This window comes from Trichomonas vaginalis, chromosome IV (assembly GCF_026262505.1).
Source record: "Trichomonas vaginalis G3 chromosome IV, whole genome shotgun sequence".
In the NCBI taxonomy this organism is placed as follows: domain Eukaryota; phylum Parabasalia; order Trichomonadida; family Trichomonadidae; genus Trichomonas; species Trichomonas vaginalis.
This window is the reverse complement of record NC_067206.1, coordinates 9,667,052-9,688,715: the sequence shown is the minus strand read 5'-3', so window position 1 is coordinate 9,688,715 and position 21,664 is coordinate 9,667,052. Positions and strand designations below refer to the sequence as shown.

At 32.4% G+C, this 21,664-nt stretch overlaps 8 protein-coding genes and 1 pseudogene across 9 annotated transcripts, besides 2 other annotated features; 6 read left to right on the top strand and 3 right to left on the bottom strand.

The window, feature by feature from the left end:
* Nucleotides 1-60: 60 nt before the first annotated feature.
* TVAGG3_0060400 (leucyl-tRNA synthetase) lies at nucleotides 61-3,394 on the top strand (the record flags this gene model as incomplete). Its single annotated transcript, XM_001319780.2, has 1 exon — nucleotides 213-3,335. The coding sequence occupies one exon, from the start codon at nucleotides 213-215 to the stop codon at nucleotides 3,333-3,335; it is 3,123 nt and encodes a 1,040-aa protein (XP_001319815.1).
* Nucleotides 3,395-4,227: 833 nt separating this feature from the next.
* TVAGG3_0060390 (uncharacterized protein) lies at nucleotides 4,228-4,737 on the top strand (the record flags this gene model as incomplete). Its single annotated transcript, XM_001319779.1, has 1 exon — nucleotides 4,228-4,737. The coding sequence occupies one exon, from the start codon at nucleotides 4,228-4,230 to the stop codon at nucleotides 4,735-4,737; it is 510 nt and encodes a 169-aa protein (XP_001319814.1).
* A 1,625-nt stretch (nucleotides 4,738-6,362) lies between these two features.
* TVAGG3_0060380 (uncharacterized protein) lies at nucleotides 6,363-6,578 on the bottom strand (the record flags this gene model as incomplete). The annotated part of the gene is made up of 1 exon (XM_001319778.1): nucleotides 6,363-6,578. The coding sequence occupies one exon, from the start codon at nucleotides 6,576-6,578 to the stop codon at nucleotides 6,363-6,365; it is 216 nt and encodes a 71-aa protein (XP_001319813.1).
* A 363-nt stretch (nucleotides 6,579-6,941) lies between these two features.
* Nucleotides 6,942-7,821, top strand: TVAGG3_0060370 (uncharacterized protein; the record flags this gene model as incomplete). Its single annotated transcript, XM_051221374.1, has 1 exon — nucleotides 6,942-7,821. A coding segment is annotated over one exon (880 nt), but the record flags the coding sequence as incomplete, so codon positions are not given.
* Nucleotides 7,822-7,880: 59 nt separating this feature from the next.
* TVAGG3_0060360 (uncharacterized protein) lies at nucleotides 7,881-8,288 on the top strand (the record flags this gene model as incomplete). Its single annotated transcript, XM_051221373.1, has 1 exon — nucleotides 7,881-8,288. One exon carries the CDS (start codon nucleotides 7,881-7,883, stop codon nucleotides 8,286-8,288), a length of 408 nt encoding a protein of 135 aa, XP_051106359.1.
* A 150-nt stretch (nucleotides 8,289-8,438) lies between these two features.
* Nucleotides 8,439-17,927: a mobile genetic element.
* On the top strand, nucleotides 9,544-9,876 carry TVAGG3_0060350 (uncharacterized protein; the record flags this gene model as incomplete). Its single annotated transcript, XM_051221372.1, has 1 exon — nucleotides 9,544-9,876. One exon carries the CDS (start codon nucleotides 9,544-9,546, stop codon nucleotides 9,874-9,876), a length of 333 nt encoding a protein of 110 aa, XP_051106358.1.
* Nucleotides 13,748-16,055, top strand: TVAGG3_0060340 (annotated as a pseudogene). Its single transcript has one exon. A coding segment is annotated over exon 1 (2,308 nt).
* Nucleotides 16,778-17,072, bottom strand: TVAGG3_0060330 (uncharacterized protein; the record flags this gene model as incomplete). The annotated part of the gene is made up of 1 exon (XM_001319776.2): nucleotides 16,778-17,072. A coding segment is annotated over one exon (295 nt), but the record flags the coding sequence as incomplete, so codon positions are not given.
* A 531-nt stretch (nucleotides 17,928-18,458) lies between the features above and the next one.
* Nucleotides 18,459-20,055: a mobile genetic element.
* A 322-nt stretch (nucleotides 20,056-20,377) lies between these two features.
* TVAGG3_0060300 (DNA/RNA polymerases family) lies at nucleotides 20,378-21,262 on the bottom strand (the record flags this gene model as incomplete). The annotated part of the gene is made up of 1 exon (XM_051221371.1): nucleotides 20,378-21,262. One exon carries the CDS (start codon nucleotides 21,260-21,262, stop codon nucleotides 20,378-20,380), a length of 885 nt encoding a protein of 294 aa, XP_051106357.1.
* Nucleotides 21,263-21,664: the final 402 nt, after the last annotated feature.

Here is a 21,664-nt window from a genome sequence, read left to right as displayed (position 1 = left end):
TACTAATAGAGAACTCTTTTTTTCGCGTTTTTTTGTGACTATTCTCATATTTGATCGAATTTTTATATGAAATTTTGGGTGAAATGACTCGTCCTATGGAAATAAAATGTTTTTTATTCTGTTCTCCAATTTTCAGATGCCGATTGAATGGATTCGAGTTTACAAAATTTAGCGTCACTTTTTTTGTGTGGCTAAGAATTTATTCAAAAATCATGTCGAACAAACGTGAGAAATCGAATGAAGAAAATCAGCTTTGGCAGTCACGTGTTGACGAGCTCAAGGGCTATGAACAAGAAATCAACAAGACTTGGGAAGATCAGAAGATCTACGAAGTCGATGCACCAGAAACAGGCAGCAACGAAGATCACTACATGATTACATTCCCATTCCCATACATGAACGGTCGTCTTCACCTTGGCCACCTTTTCACCATCTCCAAGGCTGAATTCGCTGTTCGCTATCAGAGAATGAAGGGAAAGAAGGCTCTCTTCCCATTTGCTTTCCACTGCACAGGTATGCCAATCAAGGCTTCCGCTGATAAGCTCAAGCGTGAACTCGAAACAGGCCACGCAATCAAGGCAGCAGATTCATCAAAGGCTCTCAAGTCCAAGATGGCATCGAAGACAGAAAAGAATGCCTCACAAGTCGAAATCATGAAGCACATCGGTGTTCCAGAGAACGAAATCCCAGAGTTTGTCGATCCACTAAAATGGCTCCACTACTTCCCACCATATGGTGTTAAGGATATGAAGCAGTTCGGTGCTGCTGTCGACTGGCGCCGTTCCTTCATCACAACAGACGTCAATCCTTACTTCGACGCTTTTGTCAAGTGGCAATTCAGAATTCTCAAGGAGAAAGGCTACGTAGTCAAAGATAAGAGACCAACAATTTGCGATCCATCCAACGATCAGCCATGCATGGACCACGATCGCTCATCTGGCGAAGGTGTCCAACCAACAAACTATACACTCATCAAGATGCAGCTTGTTGACCCAGTCAAGGTCGATGAGCGCTTCTCACAATGCGGCGATGCTAAGGTCTTCCTTCTTGCCGCTACATTACGTCCAGAAACAATGATCGGACAGACAAACTACTGGGTTAAGCCAGGAGAGACATACGACGTCGTCAAGGCCAAGAACCTTAACGAATACTACGTTGCTGGCACTCGCTGTGTCCAGAATCTCATTGCCCAGGAATATGTCGAGAAAGCAGACCCAATCTTCGAACTCGAGTCCAACAAGCTCTTTGGTGCCGAATGTACAACACCATCCATCAAGGGCGCAATCCGCGGTTTCCCATTAGAAGGAATTTTGATGACAAAGGGCACAGGAATTGTTACATGCGTTGCATCTGATGCCCCAGCAGATCTTCAAGGCATTCTCGATCTCAAGAAGAACAAACCAATGCGCGAAAAGTACGGAATCAACTTAGATTGGTTCAATTTCGAAATTGTCAAGATCATCAACTCTCCTAAATACGGCGACTTCGCAGCTGAAGCCACAATCAAGGAAGTCGATGCAGATCCAGCATTCAAGAAGGCTACAAAGGCAGAAAAGCTCGAAGAAGCCAAGCATCGCGCTTACATGGATGGTTTCAACAACGGTACAATGATCTACGGCCCATTCGAAGGCAAGCCAGTCAAAGAGGCCAAGGAACTTGCCAAGAAGCAGATGATTGCCGAAGGATCAGCCATCGACTACTACGAACCAGACACAACAGTCATTGCCAGAACCGGCGCTGAGTGTGTTGTCTGTTTGATGGACCAGTGGTACCTTCTCTACGGCACACCAGAGTGGAAGCAGCAAGTTGTCGACCATTTCGCAACAATGGAGTGCTACCATCCAGAAATCCGCGAGAAATTCAAAGCCTGCTTCGACTGGCTCTCCGCCTGGGCATGCTCTCGTCAATACGGTCTTGGCACACGTCTCCCATTCGATGAGCAGTATCTCATTGACTCTCTTTCTGACTCAACAATCTACACTGCTTTCTACACAATTTCACACTTGTTGCAAGGTGACTTAGAAGGCTCCAAACCAGGAATCTGCGGCATTAAACCAGAATTAGTCAACGACGACTTCTTCAACTATGTCTTCAGAGATGGACCAATGCCAACAACAATTCCAGAAGACTTACTCAAGAAGTGCAAGCGCGAGTTCGAGTTCTTCTACCCATGCTCATGCAGAGTTTCCGGAAAGGACTTAGTCACAAACCACCTCACAATGTGGCTCTACAACCACGCAGCTGTCTTCGATCCAAAGTATTATCCACTCGCTGTCAGAGCTAATGGTTTCTTGAACTTGAACAACAAGAAGATGTCAAAGTCCGAAGGCAACTTCTTAACTGTTGTTGAGTCTATCGAGAAATACTCTGTCTCAGCAACAAGAATCGCTTTGGCTGATGCTGGTGATGGCTCTGCTGATGCAAACTTCACAGATATCACAGCTAAAGGAGCAATGGCAAGATTGTTCAACTTGATCAACGTCATCAAGTTCCCACCACAGGAATCAAGAAATGAAATCGAGAACTTCTTCGATAAGCTCTTCGACGCTAAGCTTGCAAAGATCATCACAGACACAGACAACGCTTACGCAAAGATGGCTTACAAGGATGCTCTCAAGGCTTGTTTCTTCGATCTCCAGAACGCTTGGTCCGACTACAACTCATCATTGGAAGGTGTCCCGATCTCTTCAATTCTTAGAGAGAAGTACATCAACTATTCATTGTTGTTGTTGACACCAATCGCTCCACAGTTCACTGACTACTGCTGGACAAAGTTGTTGGGCCATGAGAAGTCAATTGTTTTGGAGCCATTCCCATCATCATGGTCATACGATGGAAGATTGTTCTTCGAGGAAAGATTCTTGCAGAAGACATACAAGACAATCGGTTTCAGAATCAAGAAAGGAAAGCAGTTGAACACTGCTGCTGTCTTCATCAAGAATGATTTCACAGAAGTTCAATTACACGTTCTCGCAATCTTGAGAAAGCACTGGGATCAGAAGAACAACCAGTTCGATGACCAGACAGTTATGAAGGAAATCCAAGCTGATGAAGTTCTCTCTAAGGCAAACAAGAAGGAATACATGGCTTTCCTCAACTTCTACAAGGAAGCTGTTCCGGAGTTCGGCCCATTCTTACTCGCTGACAAACCAGAAATCAACCAAGTTGAGTTGTGCAACAACAACAAGTCTTGGTTCACAAAGCAGTTGTCAGCTCAGGGAATTACAAACCTCGAGTTCTACGATTCTGTTCCAGAAGGAGATCTTTGGGATAAGACAATTGTTGAACAGGCTCAGGTTTACATCCCAACTGCTAATGTAATTCTCGTTCAATAAAAAATTTTTTTCTTTGCTTTTTCTTAACCTTATTCTATTTTCCCATAAAATATTTTGACAGATTTTCCAAGTTTTACGGTTTTTTTAAAAATTGAATTCCTTTCAATTTTTTGAACAGTTAGAAATGCTTAATATGGTGATTTGTATAAAATTAATCTCGTGGAATTTTTATTTGAAATAATTGAATTTTTGATGTCAGAAAAATTGTTTTTTTTACAGAATAAAATAAATCAGAAACTTATGGCACAATTCATTAAAATATTTGATTTATAGTAAATCATTATAAAAATTTTGTCAAAATCGAGTGAGAATTGAATTTTTTTTTTTAATTGATTTACTGATGCTATTTCATAATCTTTTATCAGGAACTAAACTTTCATTAGATCATTTTAAGTTATTTTCCATGCTCACAGATGTTAGTGAACAAAATAAATTTCAAGAATTTTATTTTTCATCAATTTATTATCGGGAAATCAGATATGTTAAATTAATCTACTTCTCGATATAATAATTCGATATTTTGTTAATAATATTGATATGAATTTTGAAATAAAATTATGAATGCATTTAATCAGACTCGGACCATAGAAATTTAATGAAAATAGATCAAAATGCTATTCTAGAAATATTGTATAATTTAATTCCAATTCAATAATTAATATGTTATAAATTAGAGCCTGCATTTCTTCGAATACTATTACAGTAATCTACATTTTTGAGTGAAAAGATTTTCAAAAAAAAAAAAAGAACATTTTGGGGAAAAAAATTGAATGCAATCTCAAATTGTTTTATTGATTAAAACTAAGAGAAAAATAATTACACATATTTTTCAATTTGATGGCAAATATGGATTCAATTGAAAAAAATTTCCATTCAAATTTCATTTTTATTTATGGATTCCGTTGAACAAGCGCCACAATTATATAAGCTTTCACAGGAATTGGAAAACAGGCTGATAGACGATAATAAAGAAGGAGCTACAATTCTTGCAGAATTGTCACAAATTCTCTTCATAATTACAAAACAAGAATTAGATTCAGATATGAACAAGCTTATTAAGAAAATGGTTAAAAGCAAGAATCCAGATCTCGAAAGAGAGAAAAAGCAGGTTGGTACATTCGATTTGGAAACATCTATATCTTATCCCCTTTATCTGCAGAGATTTAAAAATGGAGAACCACATCAGTATATATACAAAGCTCTAATCAATATTATGGAAGATTATTATGACACTCATCCAAATGATCCAAAATACCAGCGTGGAGAAAGAATCAAAATCAGAGAAACAAAGAAAAGCAAAAAAGCCGCATTTAAGTACTTTGATGATAACATTAAATTATTCAAACATTTCATGAAACCGAAAAATTTCGATTTTCAGAAAATTTATTCTTCAAATGAATGATCAATGTTTTATCCTTCAATATATTGTCTAAATTTTGTATTAAAACCTTTTTACATTTGTTATACTTACTAAAACTTTTTTCCATGGAAAATTCTTTTTGTGAGCAAAAATTTTTCGTGGAATTTTTACTAACCATTGAAAGTAAATTCTCTTTAACACTTACTATAAAAAGAAGGAACTTTCGACTAATTGTATGCCTTGATATGTGAAATAAAAAAAACAGTATTCATCCTCATATCTCAAATAAAAATTCCATTGAAATATGATAAAAAATGATTTCATAATTGCATAGTGGAACAATAGTTTATGCGTGTGTATATTGATTTCAAACTCATTTAATCTATTTTTTATGAAATTTTCTTGATAAAATTCTATTCCTTAAAAAGTTTATTTTTGGAGTTTCCTGTTGCTGAAAATTACTTTGACAAATTCTTCCCATTCAGAAGTTTCCGCTATTCATAGTAGTAGATATGACGGGTTGTGTGACTTTTTTTGTAAACGTAAGAATTCATACAATATCGAGCGATTTTATATCATTTTTTTTAACATATGAAGTAAAAAATGTATGATTCTTACGGTTTTTATTCTTACGTTTTTGAATAAATCAAGATTTAAAAAATTTTCAAAATTGTAAGACATTTACACTCAGCCCAAACATAAACACATTAAAAAATTAACATTAATTTTAAAATAATTTATTTCATCTTTTATAAAAGAAGCTATATATAGATGATGTCAGATATTCCGCGATTAATTAAACATTATTTAAATCCTGAATGGAATCAATGGAGTCATAATCAAAGACCTCATAAACGAGTAAAAGAAATTAGAAATAATTATTTTCATGAATAAAAGATTCACTACCATAATGAAATAAAAAAATAAACTTTAAAAAGAATTTGATGAGTTCAACATTGAACTTTAAGAAATTAATGATTATTTGAATTTATGAAATCAATTATTTGATTCATTCTTTCTTCAATCTCTTCTATTCTTTTTGTTAAATCATCAATTTTCATTAATGAGGTGATTCTTGATTGAGGAATAGATTTCAAACTAACCACCCCTTTTATTTTTGAAATTTTGAATCCATCAACTTTAAACATTTTATTCAATTTACACGTTGTCAATTCTTCAAATAATTTTTTATTATTAGCATAATAGTCATTAAATTCTTCAACAGATGAAAAAATTTTTATTTCAGTAATTGGTTTAACAACGTTTATTTTTTGTTGAACATTTTCACTTTCATTTATTTCTTCCTCCTCTGTTTCATTTATTTTTAAAATCGGTTTCATTTATCATTAAATAAAAATTAGAATATAAGTGATGAAATATATTTTTTAATTAATATTAAATCAGAAATGGCGGCAGGATTCTTTAAAAAATTATAGGATGGAATTAAGAAAGCTGCGGGTTGGGTTTATAAAAAGATTATTAAACCCGTTGCAAACTTTTTGGCACCAGTAGCGAAAACGGCGGGAACTATCATAGGTGGAGTATTAGGTACTAAAGCAGGTAATCCGGCAATGGGAGCACAAGCAGGTAACGCAGTTGGTGGAATTGCTGAAGGAATACTTAATAAAATAAGAGGTAGATAGTGGAAAAATAAATAAATATTATTTTTATCTTAGTATCGGTTGTAGTCTTTGATAAACTTTTTCTCCTTTATTTAATATTTCTCTTATTGGGGCAGCTTTTGGTGTTATTGATTCAGCAACGTCACTAATTGCTTCTTTATTCTTAAATATCCAATTTGCTCCCTTCTTCAATGTTTCCCAAACTTTATGCGCTCCTCTTTTTACTTTATCCCACAGTTTCTTAAATATACCTGCAGCCATAGTTGATTATTTCATTAAAATTAAAAATTCATTTTCATCTTTTAATTTTGATTTTTTATTTAATAATAAATGACGACTAACTATTTAGTGCCAAACACTAAACCGATTAATGGAAATGTGTTTCATTCATTCGAAAAGATAAATGAAATATTCGCAAAGAATGACGGTAGAAGATATTATAGAGAACGTGAAAGTTCATGCTATGACTCTGATGCTCCATATTTTGATGATAAACAAACTCATTTAAGAATTACAAATCCGGCTCATGATGTGAACCAATTAGGTGACACATATATTAAACGCAAAGTTAAAGCAACTCTAGTTTCAAATAAAGCTTTCACATGTGATGCCGCTTTTAAATGCATGCGTTTATTCGTTGGTTACAAATCATCAAATCAAAGCTTTAAACAATTAGAAGTAGAAACCGAAAGAGGTGATGCCGGTTATCTTCAGATGGATTGCGCCCGTGAATCTTTCGCATTTGCAACATATAAACCAAAATCAGAAAGGAAAGTTAAAAAGTTTGTTCATTCGTTATATAATAATGTTCAAAAATATGATAACTCAGTATGTGGTAAATATATTGACCCTTCAGAAGTTTTCAAGAAAGCAAATGAAGAAGTTGATATCACTTTTGATATGATTATTCCGGTAAATGATTTGTTAGCATTTCAGGCGTTCGATGATTATCCTAAATCATTTGGTGAAATCATTCTTAAATATTATGTTTTCAGGGATACTTTAGTATTTTGTCAGGTTGACCCGTTAAGAGTTGCTGATTTACAAAATTACGTTTATGAAAAGATAACTGATGAAAATTATGAAAAGATTATGAATCATGTTTATAAATATGATCGCAAATTCCAACAAATCGGACTTCCTGCCAAATTAATTACAAGCTTAGCCGCTACATCTGCTGACGCAACAGTTGATAACGTTATTATTTCATGCACAAAGATGGAAGTTTTAGAGGATAAATGCATTACACCAGGATACGGTTTAATTGAAGAATCAGTTAAAGCAATACCACGTTTATTCAGTAAGGAAGATCCATTCATGATTCCAGCTCAACATATTGACGTTCGTTCACTAAATGGAGGTTGCATCACTCCTGAAGGTATTAGCTCAGATTTCTCATACGCTCTTCATAATGTTACAGATGTTGTGTTAACATTTCCGAAGAATGCAATGCAAAGAACGGTTTTAGAAAATCCAATGCTTCGAGGTCTTCAGGTCACTATAGATTCCAGAAACTTCCCCGATCAAGCGATGACCACAGTGGGTGACATATTCTTTACACGTATGCTTCAAGCTTCTGATTTAGATGGAGTGAATGAATGCACGGAAGAATACGAGGACTCATTAACTAGACCACTGAATGCAGATGATGGCACGCCATTAGCTAGAACATGGAAAGACCAAACTTCATTCTTATGCACTATTCCAGTTCAACGTGATGGAGCGGGTATATTCTTTGATGGATTAGAAACTTTCAACTCACAAGTTACAGTACAAGTGAAAGCTTATCCAATCATTCAGGGTGAAAATGACACTTACTGTTCAAAGGTGACAAATCCTCCTCAGGTTTGGTTTACTAGGACTACATATTGGACATGGACACCGGATGAAGGTTTGAAATATCATCCAACAGGTACACCACCACAGTATAGAAGTTCATATGATGAAATATTGATGAATAGAAATGTTTAAAATTATAAATTTATTTTTGATTAAATGGATTTAAATTCATACACTCCTTATGAAGAATTAGCGGGAGTATATAATACATACGTAGATGATATGATTAATGAAGCATTGAGTGATAATAGAAATGCTCTATCTAAGGAAAAATTAATGAAAATTCCATATTCTGAATGTTACTTAAATTCAATCACTGCAGCAATTGGTAAACAAAATAAAGGTAAAACATTAACGATATTAAAACAAATTATCATTATTGCTAACACTTCCCCCTATTCACATGTGTTAATTTATATCAACCGTTCAGGTTCACCTTCAGATGATACATTTGAATCTTTAAAGCATTTAATCAAAATTCCAATTATTTATTTATCACAAGAAGAAGCAGAAGATTATTTAAAAAACTTTTTAATGTATAAAGAATTATATAATACAATCAAGAAGCAAGGATTAGAGGATAAAATTATTGATAAACAACGGGATGAATTATTTGAAACACTTTCTATTTCAAATTTTGATAGAGAATTTTTGCATTCACTCATTTTTCTAGATGATGCAGTGAAATCAAAACTAATAACAAATGAGAAATCATATTTTAATCAGTTATTAACTCAATGTCGACACATTCAGTGTTCATTCTTTATGGCTGTTCAATATTTCAAAGCATTAAGCACAAACATTAAATCAAATCTATCAACACTTTTCATTTTCAGTGGGTTTAGTCGTCAACAGTTGAACGTTATGCTTTATCAAGTGAATTTACCAATGAGCATTAATGAACTTTACACACAATATCAGCAATTAGGTGAACATGGAAAAATAATAGTTGATTTAAATAAAGGAAGTGTTAAATTTGATTAACTTTTTATAATTAATTTTTATTTTTTATTTATAATTAAACATGACAGAAATGGCAAATCTTCTACAGGTTCCATTAAAACAAGGACAAACAAAAAGGGTGCATATAATAGAACTATGAAAGTTCCTGATGGAATGAAAGAATTAGTTCATATTGTTGCTGGTCTTCAAAAAGATGTTAAACAAATGAGAAACGTTTTAACATTACCAGAAGCTCAAGCATATGCCAAACGTCAAGGTCCAAATTGGGAAGCACGAAGCAGACATTACGGGTCCAAATGGAAAACCTGATGGTATAAATGAAGTTTTCATTACTGATGGTCAAGGTAATATTAAAGTCATAAATGGTTATAAATTAACTATAACTGATTATCCTAAACGTAAAGCATATAATGAACGTTATCCTATGCAATTTGATAAAAATGGAAAAGCTGTTAAACAATACATTGGAGAAGGTGAAAATGGTCCAATTAATTCATACCGTTATAATCCATATTCTTATTTCAATGAAGAATTAAATGCTATTGAAGAGGGACCGGATGGATTACCACGATATTCTAACCAGTTTGATGGTCAATATGCAAATATTAGACCTGAAATTTCAGCTAAGAAATTCTTTAAAGTTGCTTTATTCGATCCAGTTTTCGCAAATGTTAAAGATGAACTTAAACAGCAATTCCAACCAATTATAGTAGCAAGAATTGCATCAGGTGCTTTATCTCAAGCATTCAAAGATTAAATTAAGAAACCATTATATCAGCAACGAGGTTTAACTTATGATTTAGTTAAGGAATCAGATAAAAGAAAATTTGAGAAATCAGGTGATTATAAGAATGCAATTAATGAATATATTAGGTCTATTAATTACAATGAAACAGCTAAAAATCAACTTCAAGAACAAATACAGGAAATAATAGATTCAAAAGTTCCAGCAAAATAAAAGTTTAAATATATTTTTTTTATTCGATTATAAATGAGAAGACGTTTCACTAGTCAAAAGAACACTAACGCAAAAGCAGAGATTACGGTTGGTTATAACGTAAATGATGATAAATCACGAATTATTCAAAATGTTAAAGTTAATGTTAGCCCTGAATTAACAAGGTCAGCAACTCAACCAAATTTATTAACTCGTGACTTACCGAAGAATGAGGAGAATGAAGAAAACCATGAGAATGGAGACCCAATCATTTTATCTGAACCCGGTAAGAACCTGTTGAAATTCCCACTTATCCAACATACCCCCGCCTCTTTCATCAAACATCGAGAACCCATATAAAATAGACATTAATTCTGAATTAATGAAAATTTACCGTGATATAATAACTGATAATTATGATTCAATAATAAATTTAATTGATCAATCCGGTTTAATTATTTTACCTTATGAATCATTAATTCACATTATCGCCATTCTTTGTGATGTTCAAGATTCAGACGTTAAGATTCATTTTTCATAGATGATGAGGTTTCATGCTGCGGAACAGTTGCAAAAATAAATCCTATAAAGGATATTAGCACAATTAAGATATCAAAGAACGGAACAACAACTGAACTTCATTTAACATATAATGATATTTATAATAAAATAGTTGATGAATATAAAATATCACTTGAAAAATTCTTTGTTAAGGCTATTTAATATTCAAGCATTAACATTATCGAATAATAATCCTTTGAATCATAATCAATAATAATTGACCTTTCACCAGTTTCTATCGTTTGTTTTATTTCTTTTTGTTCCCCACTATCCGGATCGGTCATTGTAATTGTTTTTGTATAGTATCAGCTTTATCTTTAACTTCAATCTTTTTCCATCGGATATTTAAACCAAAATTCCAAAAATTCGATATTGTCAATCTGTTCATATTTTAATCTATCAATTACATTTTAATACCATCTTGAAAATCTTATGAAATGGTCATTATATGGGTTTGATTGAACTAAATTTGAATGAAGTGAAATATAACCTGTTGATGAATATGACATTGACTCATATTTTCTGAAAACACTAAAATTTATAACATGAATGAATTTCTTATTCGTTGAATTTATGAATTCTTGAGGTAATCTTATTCTAGTTTTATTTATCACTGGAAAATAACGCTTTACCATACTTTAATCGTAATAAAAATGTCAATTATCAATATTATTTCGAATAATAGCTGTGAATTAAATTTAACAGTTAGCGGAATTTATAATGTTACTCTCGTTTCTGTGAGTGGTAAATTTAATCCCATTCTTTTAGACCCTTCAGATTATATATCATTTATTAAAGATGACTTGAAAAAACGTATGATATGTATATAAATAATGTGATAGCGAAATGGGATATTAACATGATTTTAAGTTATTTAAATGAATCATTTATCGTATGGTATGAAGAAAATTTTAAATCAAAACCTGATAAACTTTTTGAACTTGATGAAATAAATAACCTTATTAAATTTCCGCTGAAAATTAAATTTTGTACTCCTCATCTTCGTTCATTGTTGGAATATTAAATTTTGAAAAAGATGTTGGGGATGTTTTGTATTCTGACACTGGTTCCAATTTCATTTTAATCAAATGTGATAAAGTTAATACCCCAATGAGATTTTCACATCAAACATTAGACCCTAACTCTTACCCATCAATACAAAACATTTTATCCATCAACTTAAACACATTTTCTTTATCATATCCGTTTCAATTATCCGGGAATTCATTTATTCTTCATTCAAAAGATTTATCAAATATTAAATTTAGAATAACTGACCTATTTGATTGTGATTTAGAATTCATGAATGAAATATTATGGCAATTTCAAATAGAAAAAATAGGTGATGAGATAACAGATTAAATATTTATTTTTAAATCATAATAAATGATTAAACAACAGCAACCACAACAACTTAAGGCACAAAACACCCAGGTCCCTCAGACCATTACATACGCCATATATGCATATAATTCAAAGACGGCAGAACAAACGCAAAGGTTGAAATATGGAGATTTGGAGATAGTATTGAAAAATGACCGTTTTGAATTCGTTTGCAAAGGTGGTGCAGTGATATCAAATATAAAAGAAATTTTATTTATGAATTCTAAAATTAAAGGTATAACGGATGATATAACATCAATTCCACCAGAAGAACAGAGATATTACGCATTAAATGCATTTCCTAAAGTTTTGAAGATTGGAAGATTTAATTTAAATGAGGAATTCATAGAAGGTTTCCTAAATGACATAATGAAGAAGGCGGATAAAACATATGTGGATAGTGAGTTAAATAAGAAGGCAAATTTGGTTTATGTTGATGAAAAAGATAATGAAATTAAAGAAAAGGTTGAATGGTATCATGAATGGACATTTGAGACTTTTAAAGTTAAAGCTGATACAGAATGGGTTTCAGGATGTTTAGACCTTAAAGCGGATAAAACTTATGTAGATGAAAATTATGCAAAGAAGTCGGAAGTAAATGATGTGATTACAAGCATGAAAAATGAAATACTTCAAACATTATATCCTGTTGGTTCTATTTATACATCAATGAACTCAACAAATCCATCAACAGTTTTAGGTTTTGGTATGTGGAAGCAGATTGTAGATAAATTCTTATACTGTGCTAGATATTCAAAGCAAACAGGAGGTTCGAAGAAAATTAAAGAAGTAAACCTTCCACCGCACACTCATACAGGAACTACAAACACAACAGGTAATCATTCACATTCAATAACAAAAAGAGGTTATATAAATCTTGCAGCAGGTTCGGATAGACAGGGAATGAATAGATATGATATCACAACTGACCCAGTAGATTCAAGCACAGGTATTTTCTGTGGAACCGCGGGTAATCATTCACACACTTTCACAACAAATCCAACAGGCTCGGGTAAAGATTATATGCCACCATTTGTGACTGTATTCGCATGGTACCGCGTTCATTGAATGTGCTTGAGACTTGACCCAAATGGTTTAGGCTTACCGAATGAACTAAATATATTTTATGTTTGTAATTAATTAGGTAATGAAGTAATGGATGAACTGCAGAAATAAATGTTTACGTTAATGTTTTTAGGTTATTCAATAATTAATTATTTTTGAAGAACTGAAGGTGCTACCATGTTACCATGTGCTACCAGGTTAATGAACTTCTCTGAAAAAATGAGACAACATGACATTTTGACAACAACACAGGAGGAAGGCAGTTATGAATTATTTTTGAAGAACTGAAGGTGCTACCATGTTACCATGTGCTACCAGGTTAATGAACTTCTCTGAAAAAATGAGACAACATGACATTTTGACAACAACACAGGAGGAAGGCAGTTATGAATTATTTTTGAAGAACTGAAGGTGCTACCATGTTACCATGTGCTACCAGGTTAATGAACTTCTCTGAAAAAATGAGACAACATGACATTTTGACAACAACACAGGAGGAAGGCAGTTATGAATTATTTTTGAAGAACTGAAGGTGCTACCATGTTACCATGTGCTACCAGGTTAATGAACTTCTCTGAAAAAATGAGACAACATGACATTTTGACAACAGTCCTGGAAATATGATGCAGTCCAAAAATAAAGTTAGTTTTAAAATTATTTTTATTTTTTTATTCCTATATAAATGACAGCAACAAAAAACAACAGCAACTATATCGTTTCTGATGAAAAAGTTATTGATTCATTAGCTGAGGAATTAGTTGTGGCAGAAACTAAAACCCTCAACGAAAGAATTGGTGAAAACAAGATTGATTTACACAACTACCTCAAACATGATGGAGGAAGAGGAAGGAAACTGGTAAGCTTTATTAGTAAATAAATATCAAATTTAACGATTATAGATGTTGAATATCAATAAATCGTACAATGATGAACTTAAAGAAACAGTTAGAAAAGATATTTTATCAAACTTTCGGATAAAGATGTTATCGTTAAAACCGCTTCAGGAGGTCTTCACATTTATTGCACACTAATTTCTTCTATGCAGTTTCGAACAGAATGATTAAATGTTATTCCTGCAATGATTATGATATTTGACATAATGATTCTATTGATGATTCAAAGCGTTTTTAGTGGTTATGGCTGATTCAAGAGTTCGCAAGAATGCAACAGAACCAATCAATACATACCATTCATTCGTGGAAGTTACGATTCAACATTAACTAGAACAGTAAATGATATATTAAATGAATTGAATATTAAGGTAAGAGTTGAACAGAAGAGCGAAGAAATAAAGACTATCATGAATGAAAACAAAGATGTAAACATTGACGATAAACTAGCTCAAAGCATAGTTGATGGCATCAGTGATTTTGAAGTACATAATGACGGTGGAAACATGAATTTGGAAAAAGAAGTTACATTATTCACACTGTTTCAAGCTATTAATTCGTTACCTAATCATTTAATTAATGAAGCATACGATAATAACGTTTATAACTTCTGCAATTTAAATGAAAATGCAAAAAGTAATTTTGAAAAAGCACGTAGTAGATATGCACATTTAATGACTTCTCCATTTGTTTTAGTGAAGATTCTAAAACTTTATCAAAAGGAATATTATGATGAATATGTTTTACCTTTATTACGTAAGCCAAAAATAACATTTGATATCAAACTTGATGACTCGTTTTGATAACAGATATTAGACGCAAGGCTGAAAATCACAGTATAAAAACAGTTCTGAAGTAATTGAGGATTTATCACGTGTAATCCGTTTTGTAGATTATGGAAACAAATACTTCATTCAGAAAGATTACAACATACACGACAAAATGAATCAAATATCATTCGTTCTTCAATCAAACATGAAAGAGTCACTCAAAATGATTAAATTATTTAAAGAAGAAGGTAAAACAATAACAGCATGGGACGTACTACTAAATCAATTATCCTCATTAACTGTTAAGGGTGTTTGCTTTAAATCTGATTCCCCAGATGTTTTCTCAACGTTTCAAGGTTATAAATACAACGTTCTCGAAAAACCAGATTACTCAAAAATTGAGATGTTTATGAATTTCATTAAAGAAGCCATTTGTGATAATAACGATGAAGTGTATAAATACCTACTCGGCTGGATTGCATCAATGATTCAACATCCTGGAGTCAAGAATGAAACAGCAATTATTTTGAAAGGACTTCAGGGAACAGGTAAAAACAGATTTACAGACATTATTTCTGAACTCCTCGCTGGTTATTCATGTAAAAACATTACCGAAATAAGTGAGCTAACGGGTAATTTCAATTCGGTGGTTGAGAATAAAATGTTTTTAGTACTTAATGAACTCAAGAATGTGGGTGAAGATAGACTCGCAAACTTCAACGCTTTGAAATCAATTATTACGGATAATGAGATTAGAATTAATGAAAAGAATCAACCCAGAAGAACTGCTCAGAATGTTGCCAATTTCATTTTCGTAACTAACAACGTCTACCCTGTCAAAATTGAAGTTGGAGACAGAAGATACGTAGTTTTAAGAGTTAATGGTAAATTCAAGGGTCAATTTGATTACTTCAAGAATTTGATGGATTCATGCACAAAGGAATTTTATGATAATTTGCTGACGTATTTTATGCAATATGACCTTTCATCATTTAATGTACGAATCATACCGATGACTGAAGCCAAACAAGATTTAATTGAATTATCAACAAATCCTTTAGATGTATGGATAAATACACATTATGATGAATTGTGTGCAGGTATGACGTGTAAAAATGCTCTATTCAGCAAACCATCAGACATGAAAGACAAAAACTTTCAAATGAGCATTAAGGATAAATGTGATAGGAAACATAGAAGAATAGACGATAAACAAACATGGTGTTATGTTTTGAAAGAAGAAATGAAAGGATTATATAAACAGGTTGAACCAAACGATAATGAGGATTCATTTACTGACGATGAAATACCTGTAAATGAAGCTCTATAAAGTATGATTTGAATTTATTTTTGCCTTCCTCCTGTGTTGTTGTCAAAATGTCATGTTGTCTCATTTTTTCAGAGAAGTTCATTAACCTGGTAGCACATGGTAACATGGTAGCACCTTCAGTTCTTCAAAAATAATTCATAACTGCCTTCCTCCTGTGTTGTTGTCAAAATGTCATGTTGTCTCATTTTTTCAGAGAAGTTCATTAACCTGGTAGCACATGGTAACATGGTAGCACCTTCAGTTCTTCAAAAATAATTCATAACTGCCTTCCTCCTGTGTTGTTGTCAAAATGTCATGTTGTCTCATTTTTTCAGAGAAGTTCATTAACCTGGTAGCACATGGTAACATGGTAGCACCTTCAGTTCTTCAAAAATAATTCATAACTGCCTTCCTCCTGTGTTGTTGTCAAAATGTCATGTTGTCTCATTTTTTCAGAGAAGTTCATTAACCTGGTAGCACATGGTAACATGGTAGCACCTTCAGTTCTTCAAAAATAATTCATAACTGCCTTCCTCCTGTGTTGTTGTCAAAATGTCATGTTGTCTCATTTTTTCAGAGAAGTTCATTAACCTGGTAGCACATGGTAACATGGTAGCACCTTCAGTTCTTCAAAATAATTCATAACTGCTTCCTCCTGTGTTGTTGTCAAAATGTCATGTTGTCTCATTTTTTCAGAGAAGTTCATTAACCTGGTAGCATGGTAACATGGTAGCACTGAAAAATTAATTTGGATAAGTTTAAAAATTCATCTTTATTAAATTCATCTCTTCCAATCAATTTATTTATTCTATTAAATTCTTTTATTTTTGCTTCACTCAGTTTAAGGATTGAACGGTAAGTTTCTAATTTTTCAATTATTTCCTTCTTCTCTTTATCGTTTTCAATTACTTTAGTTTTATGGGCATCAACCCCACCGCATTGCGACTTCTTTTTGCAATAGCATATTTTTGATTTAATTCTGTTTAGTTTCTTTTTATATTCATTGTCAGGACTCTTGGCTGCTTCGTTGTCACTCATTTCTTACGAAATAAAAAAATTAAATATTATTTAAATATAATGGAGTAATAAAATAAATCGGAATTTCTATTAATTTATTGTCAACTTCAACTAATGCATTACCGTTAATATATCTAACAAATTCAGCTATTGTGTCAAATCTTCGTCTTCTTTTTGTCATTGATTTATCAGTTTTTCCATAATCGAGATGAATCAAAACTTTATTCCCTTGTTTAAAATTCATGAGCCCCGAATTAATTTGTTCACGTTTAACATCATTCAACCTTTCCATTTGCTTTCTAATATATTCCCATTCTTTTGAAATATCATTTTTCATTTCCACTGGTTTCATGTTTATAGTTCTATGCCATGTATTATTATAATAATATACTAACTGTTGTATGATGGAGTCATGATTTCCATCCCAGTATATCTGACGTTAACCCCTAACGCATCTCTAAGAGTTCTCATTACCGCATCAACTATTTTATTATGAAACGTATATGGAGAGGATGAAAAGAAAAAATTAATTTGTGGGAAATAATGAATCATAGTTGCCTGAAATCCTTTATCACCATCACCCCTTATATTATCTACTCTTTCATGATCTAGTAAGTATTGAATAGCTCTTCTTGTTTCCTGTTCTGTTTTCCCTTTCACCGGAATGCAATATAAATATCTAGTGTTAATGTTAATGGCAAATAAATAAGTAACTTTTCCTTTTGAATATTCCAGATGATCGATTTCGTATGAATATGGATATGGAGCAAATGAAGGGCGACTAAATTTTTCCTTTAACAGTTGAATTTTCGGGTCAATTGGTTTATTTAATATCTTGAAATCCTTTTAAAATCTTTTTGCTTCTTTAATGTTTGAAATGGATATAATAAAGTGAATGATGAAGGATTAACTGAAGGAGGAGGCGGTACTGTCGTTGGAGGTACTGTCGTTGGAGGTTTTGGTGTTGCAAGTGGTTTAATTTTATCTGCTTTGATTTTGGATTTCATTCCTTCCTTCATTAATTCTGGATGTATTCTATTCATTTGTTTTAAATATGCTGTATATAAAGGTTTGATATACTTTCCCGCTTCGAGTTTATGTTGAAGGATGAATTCCAAAAGTTGATCTTCATTTAAAAGTCGGGCTGAATATGGTTTAATTAATGAATCATAAATTAAAGCTTGTGCTTCATTTATGGTCTGAAGGACCTGGGTGTTTTGCACCTTTTGTTTTTGTTCCTTTGGCTTTTGCGGCTCAGGATTATATAAATTATATAATCCATCAATATCTTCTTCTGTTAATACTTTATTTTTGAAATCTTTCAACTGTTTAAGTTGTGATTTCGTTTTTTCCTTTGTATATTCATTATTTTTAATTTTGTCTTTAATTTTAGAAATTATTCTATCATATAGATCCAAGGTGATGTGATTTTTGCATCCCTGGGATGGACGATACACCCAAAGTGTCACCTTTTTGGGATAACATGAATTTTAAATATCATGAGAGTTCTGCAAACCATATGCACAATATCTATTCAGCCTGACTTCTTGTATATATGAGTTAGACTTCTTAAATATTGTGCTTGGGGCGATATAAGCATTTCCGAGATTACTATCGTGCTCTATAGTATGCTACTTCTCCCTGGTTCTAGCTCAGTTCCAAGGATATTGGCTTTCAAGGATTTGGCAAGGTCCTTCCGAAGTCTCTCATTCGATGAGAGATTTCGGAAGAATCTTGCCTTAAAGTACTCCAACTCTTGTTCTTTTGTTCCTAAATAGTGAGAAAAGTTATTTGACTACTTAAGGTAGAGATTATCCGAGGTCCCTCATTTGATGAGAGGCCTCGGATAATCTCTGCCTTAAAATTGTACACTTGTAGTCCATGAGAGTGTAAGTATACATTGATAGGACAGCTTTCTTCTGAAGTCTTAGATTTGATGAGAACCTCAGAAGAAAACTGTCCTATTTTATAGTAAAAGGAGTTTCAGGAGCTCCAAAGCTCCCTTTCGTAAGGATTAGGAGCTTTGGAGCTCCTGGTTCGTAGATGTGTTTCGCATCTTTCATCAGCAAAGGACATTTACCATCTGGGACTCTGTTGATGGAGACTCAGGAGCTCCAAAGCTCCCTTTAGTAAGGATTAGAAGCTTTGAAGCTCCTGGTTCGTAGACGTGTTTCGCATCTTTCATCAGAAGAGGCCCAAATGGTAAATAGCCTCTGCTGATGAGCTTCAGGAGCTCCAAGGCTCCCTCTCGTAACGATTAGGAGCTTTGTAGCTCCTGAAGGTAAGGTAGGATTGCTCTGATCTCTAATCAGTAGATGCCATGCCTCATTATGAACTCTACTGACAAGAGATCAAGAGCTCCAAGGACTCCCTTTTTAGTTAGTGGCGTTCTCACCATTTAGTAGGATTGCTGATCCTACTAATGAAGTGATCACTTAGTATACGTTTTGAATAAATTGAATTTTTTTTAGAATTTAGTATTTTTTATAGACATCACATGTATATTATAAATACATAAATATATTCTTTAATTCAAAAAATTCAATTCGGTTTGGGATGGGTATCCCAGCCCCAAGTATTCAATTTTATTCAATTTTTAAAGAATTTTGGGTTGGGATGCCCAGACCAAAACAAGCTTTATATTTTGATGTGTAGATACGTATGTGTGCATCATTGTTGTGTTATATATTATGTTTTTAATGAAAAAAAATCTGATCCAAAAAAAATTATCACTAATTAGTTGATAATATAAAGAAAAAATAGATAAATTGTATGTTTTGAGAGTATTTATCCACATTCACTCATATGAATTTCATTAAATAGTGTTTTTTTACTCCCAAATTTATTTTGAATTATTAAAATCAAAGAAAAAAAATCAGAAAAATTTCTCGAAATTTTTATTTTCAAAAAAAATTTTGGATTTTATATTGAAAACTGACACTGGGAGGACGATAGGGCTGGGATTGGAGATACCCCGCTCACTTGGGAAAAATACGGATCTATATTCTATCATGATATTTCAAAACTTCATTTTTATAATATGAATAATAATATTCCATATCATCACCCGTTATATTGTTATCATATTTTTGGAGATATGCTTTTAAATCATAATAATCAAGAAAATTTTGATTAAATACTAAATCAGCAATTAAAATTTTTAAATCTACGTTATCCATTTATATAAAAATAAAATCAATGTTTTAAGGGTGCCCACCTCTTTGAATCATAGTATCAAAACCATTATTTACATATTGAATCCCATCATTAACGGTTCCTTTTGTCTCTTCTGTGGCATTTCATTAAGAATAAAATTTTAAATTGTATTAAATAAATGGCATACAACATCCATTTTCACAACATACAGCCTTAGTGTGTGCTCCTGTTAATGCAGTCTTACCAATTGTTAAGCGAGTCATTGACCCGTTTTTAAGTTGTAAATTAATATTCTGACCATCAAATATCACTTTATCATTTATTATATCCAAATATTTTTTAGGTGTTAATTGCTTATTTTGTCGTAAACTAACACCTTTCATTTTTTGTGCAATCTTTTTAAAATCACTTCCATCAATTGAACCGTTGAATGATGTATAACATTTAGGACATAAAGCAACCATGTTATCACCTTGTTTCTCAATTGCTAAACCCAATAATTTTTTCTCATGTGCTTTTTCTTCAGCTTTATTCTTTAATTTAGGTTTAAATTTCTCATCAAAACAGAAGAAATCAAATGGTGCGAATTTGAAAATGTTTTTATCATAAAATTGTTTATCGGTAACAATCGCCTGAAATGCTTGAGTGTTAGGAAGATTTGGGTCGCCAGCGATTGCCCAATAAGATGAATCAGTATCACCTTCAATGAAATGAAAACGATTAACATCCATGCATTTATACATAAAATCATAAATGAAAACCAAATACCAGTATTTAGCATTATCTAAAGTGAAGAATGCCTCTTGTAAACACGTATCACATCTATAAAATCTATCTTTGAGCATCACTTGATATGTATCTTCACCTATTTCTCTTATGTTTTTAAACTTATTTGACATACATGCAACGCGTGCCTTCTGTGCATTCATTATTTTAGTCTTTGCGTAATTTTGTGTATTCATTGCATCGTAACCATATGATCCATTAAGCGAAATCTTACAAAATAAACTTTTTCCTTTATTTCCTTCTAATTCAGCCTTTTGTCTTTCATTCATAAATTTGTTCGCAAATTCATTAAAACAAGTGTTTTTAGTAAATGTTAAAATTGATTGAATGTCATCAATGATAAAATGAAATCTGTCTATTAGATACCAAAGATAATAAGAAGAAAATGGTTGATATTGGTTGTGTGTTGATGCTAACTGAGTTAATTTTCTCTGTTTCTGGTCAACTGGTAGATTGTTTGATTTCATGTAATTATACATAAAACTGCCAATTGTTTTTTCATCTGTGATAATATCTAAGTTTCTTATTATCGGTAAAAAGTTTATGTAATCATTAATGTATTTTTCATCAATGTGACCCTTTACTTCAGCCACGAATAAAGTATTTTTCTTCTTAATTATTCCCAGTGCTTTTGCTTTCTTTGTTGCTGTATCACAAATGATAACACCATT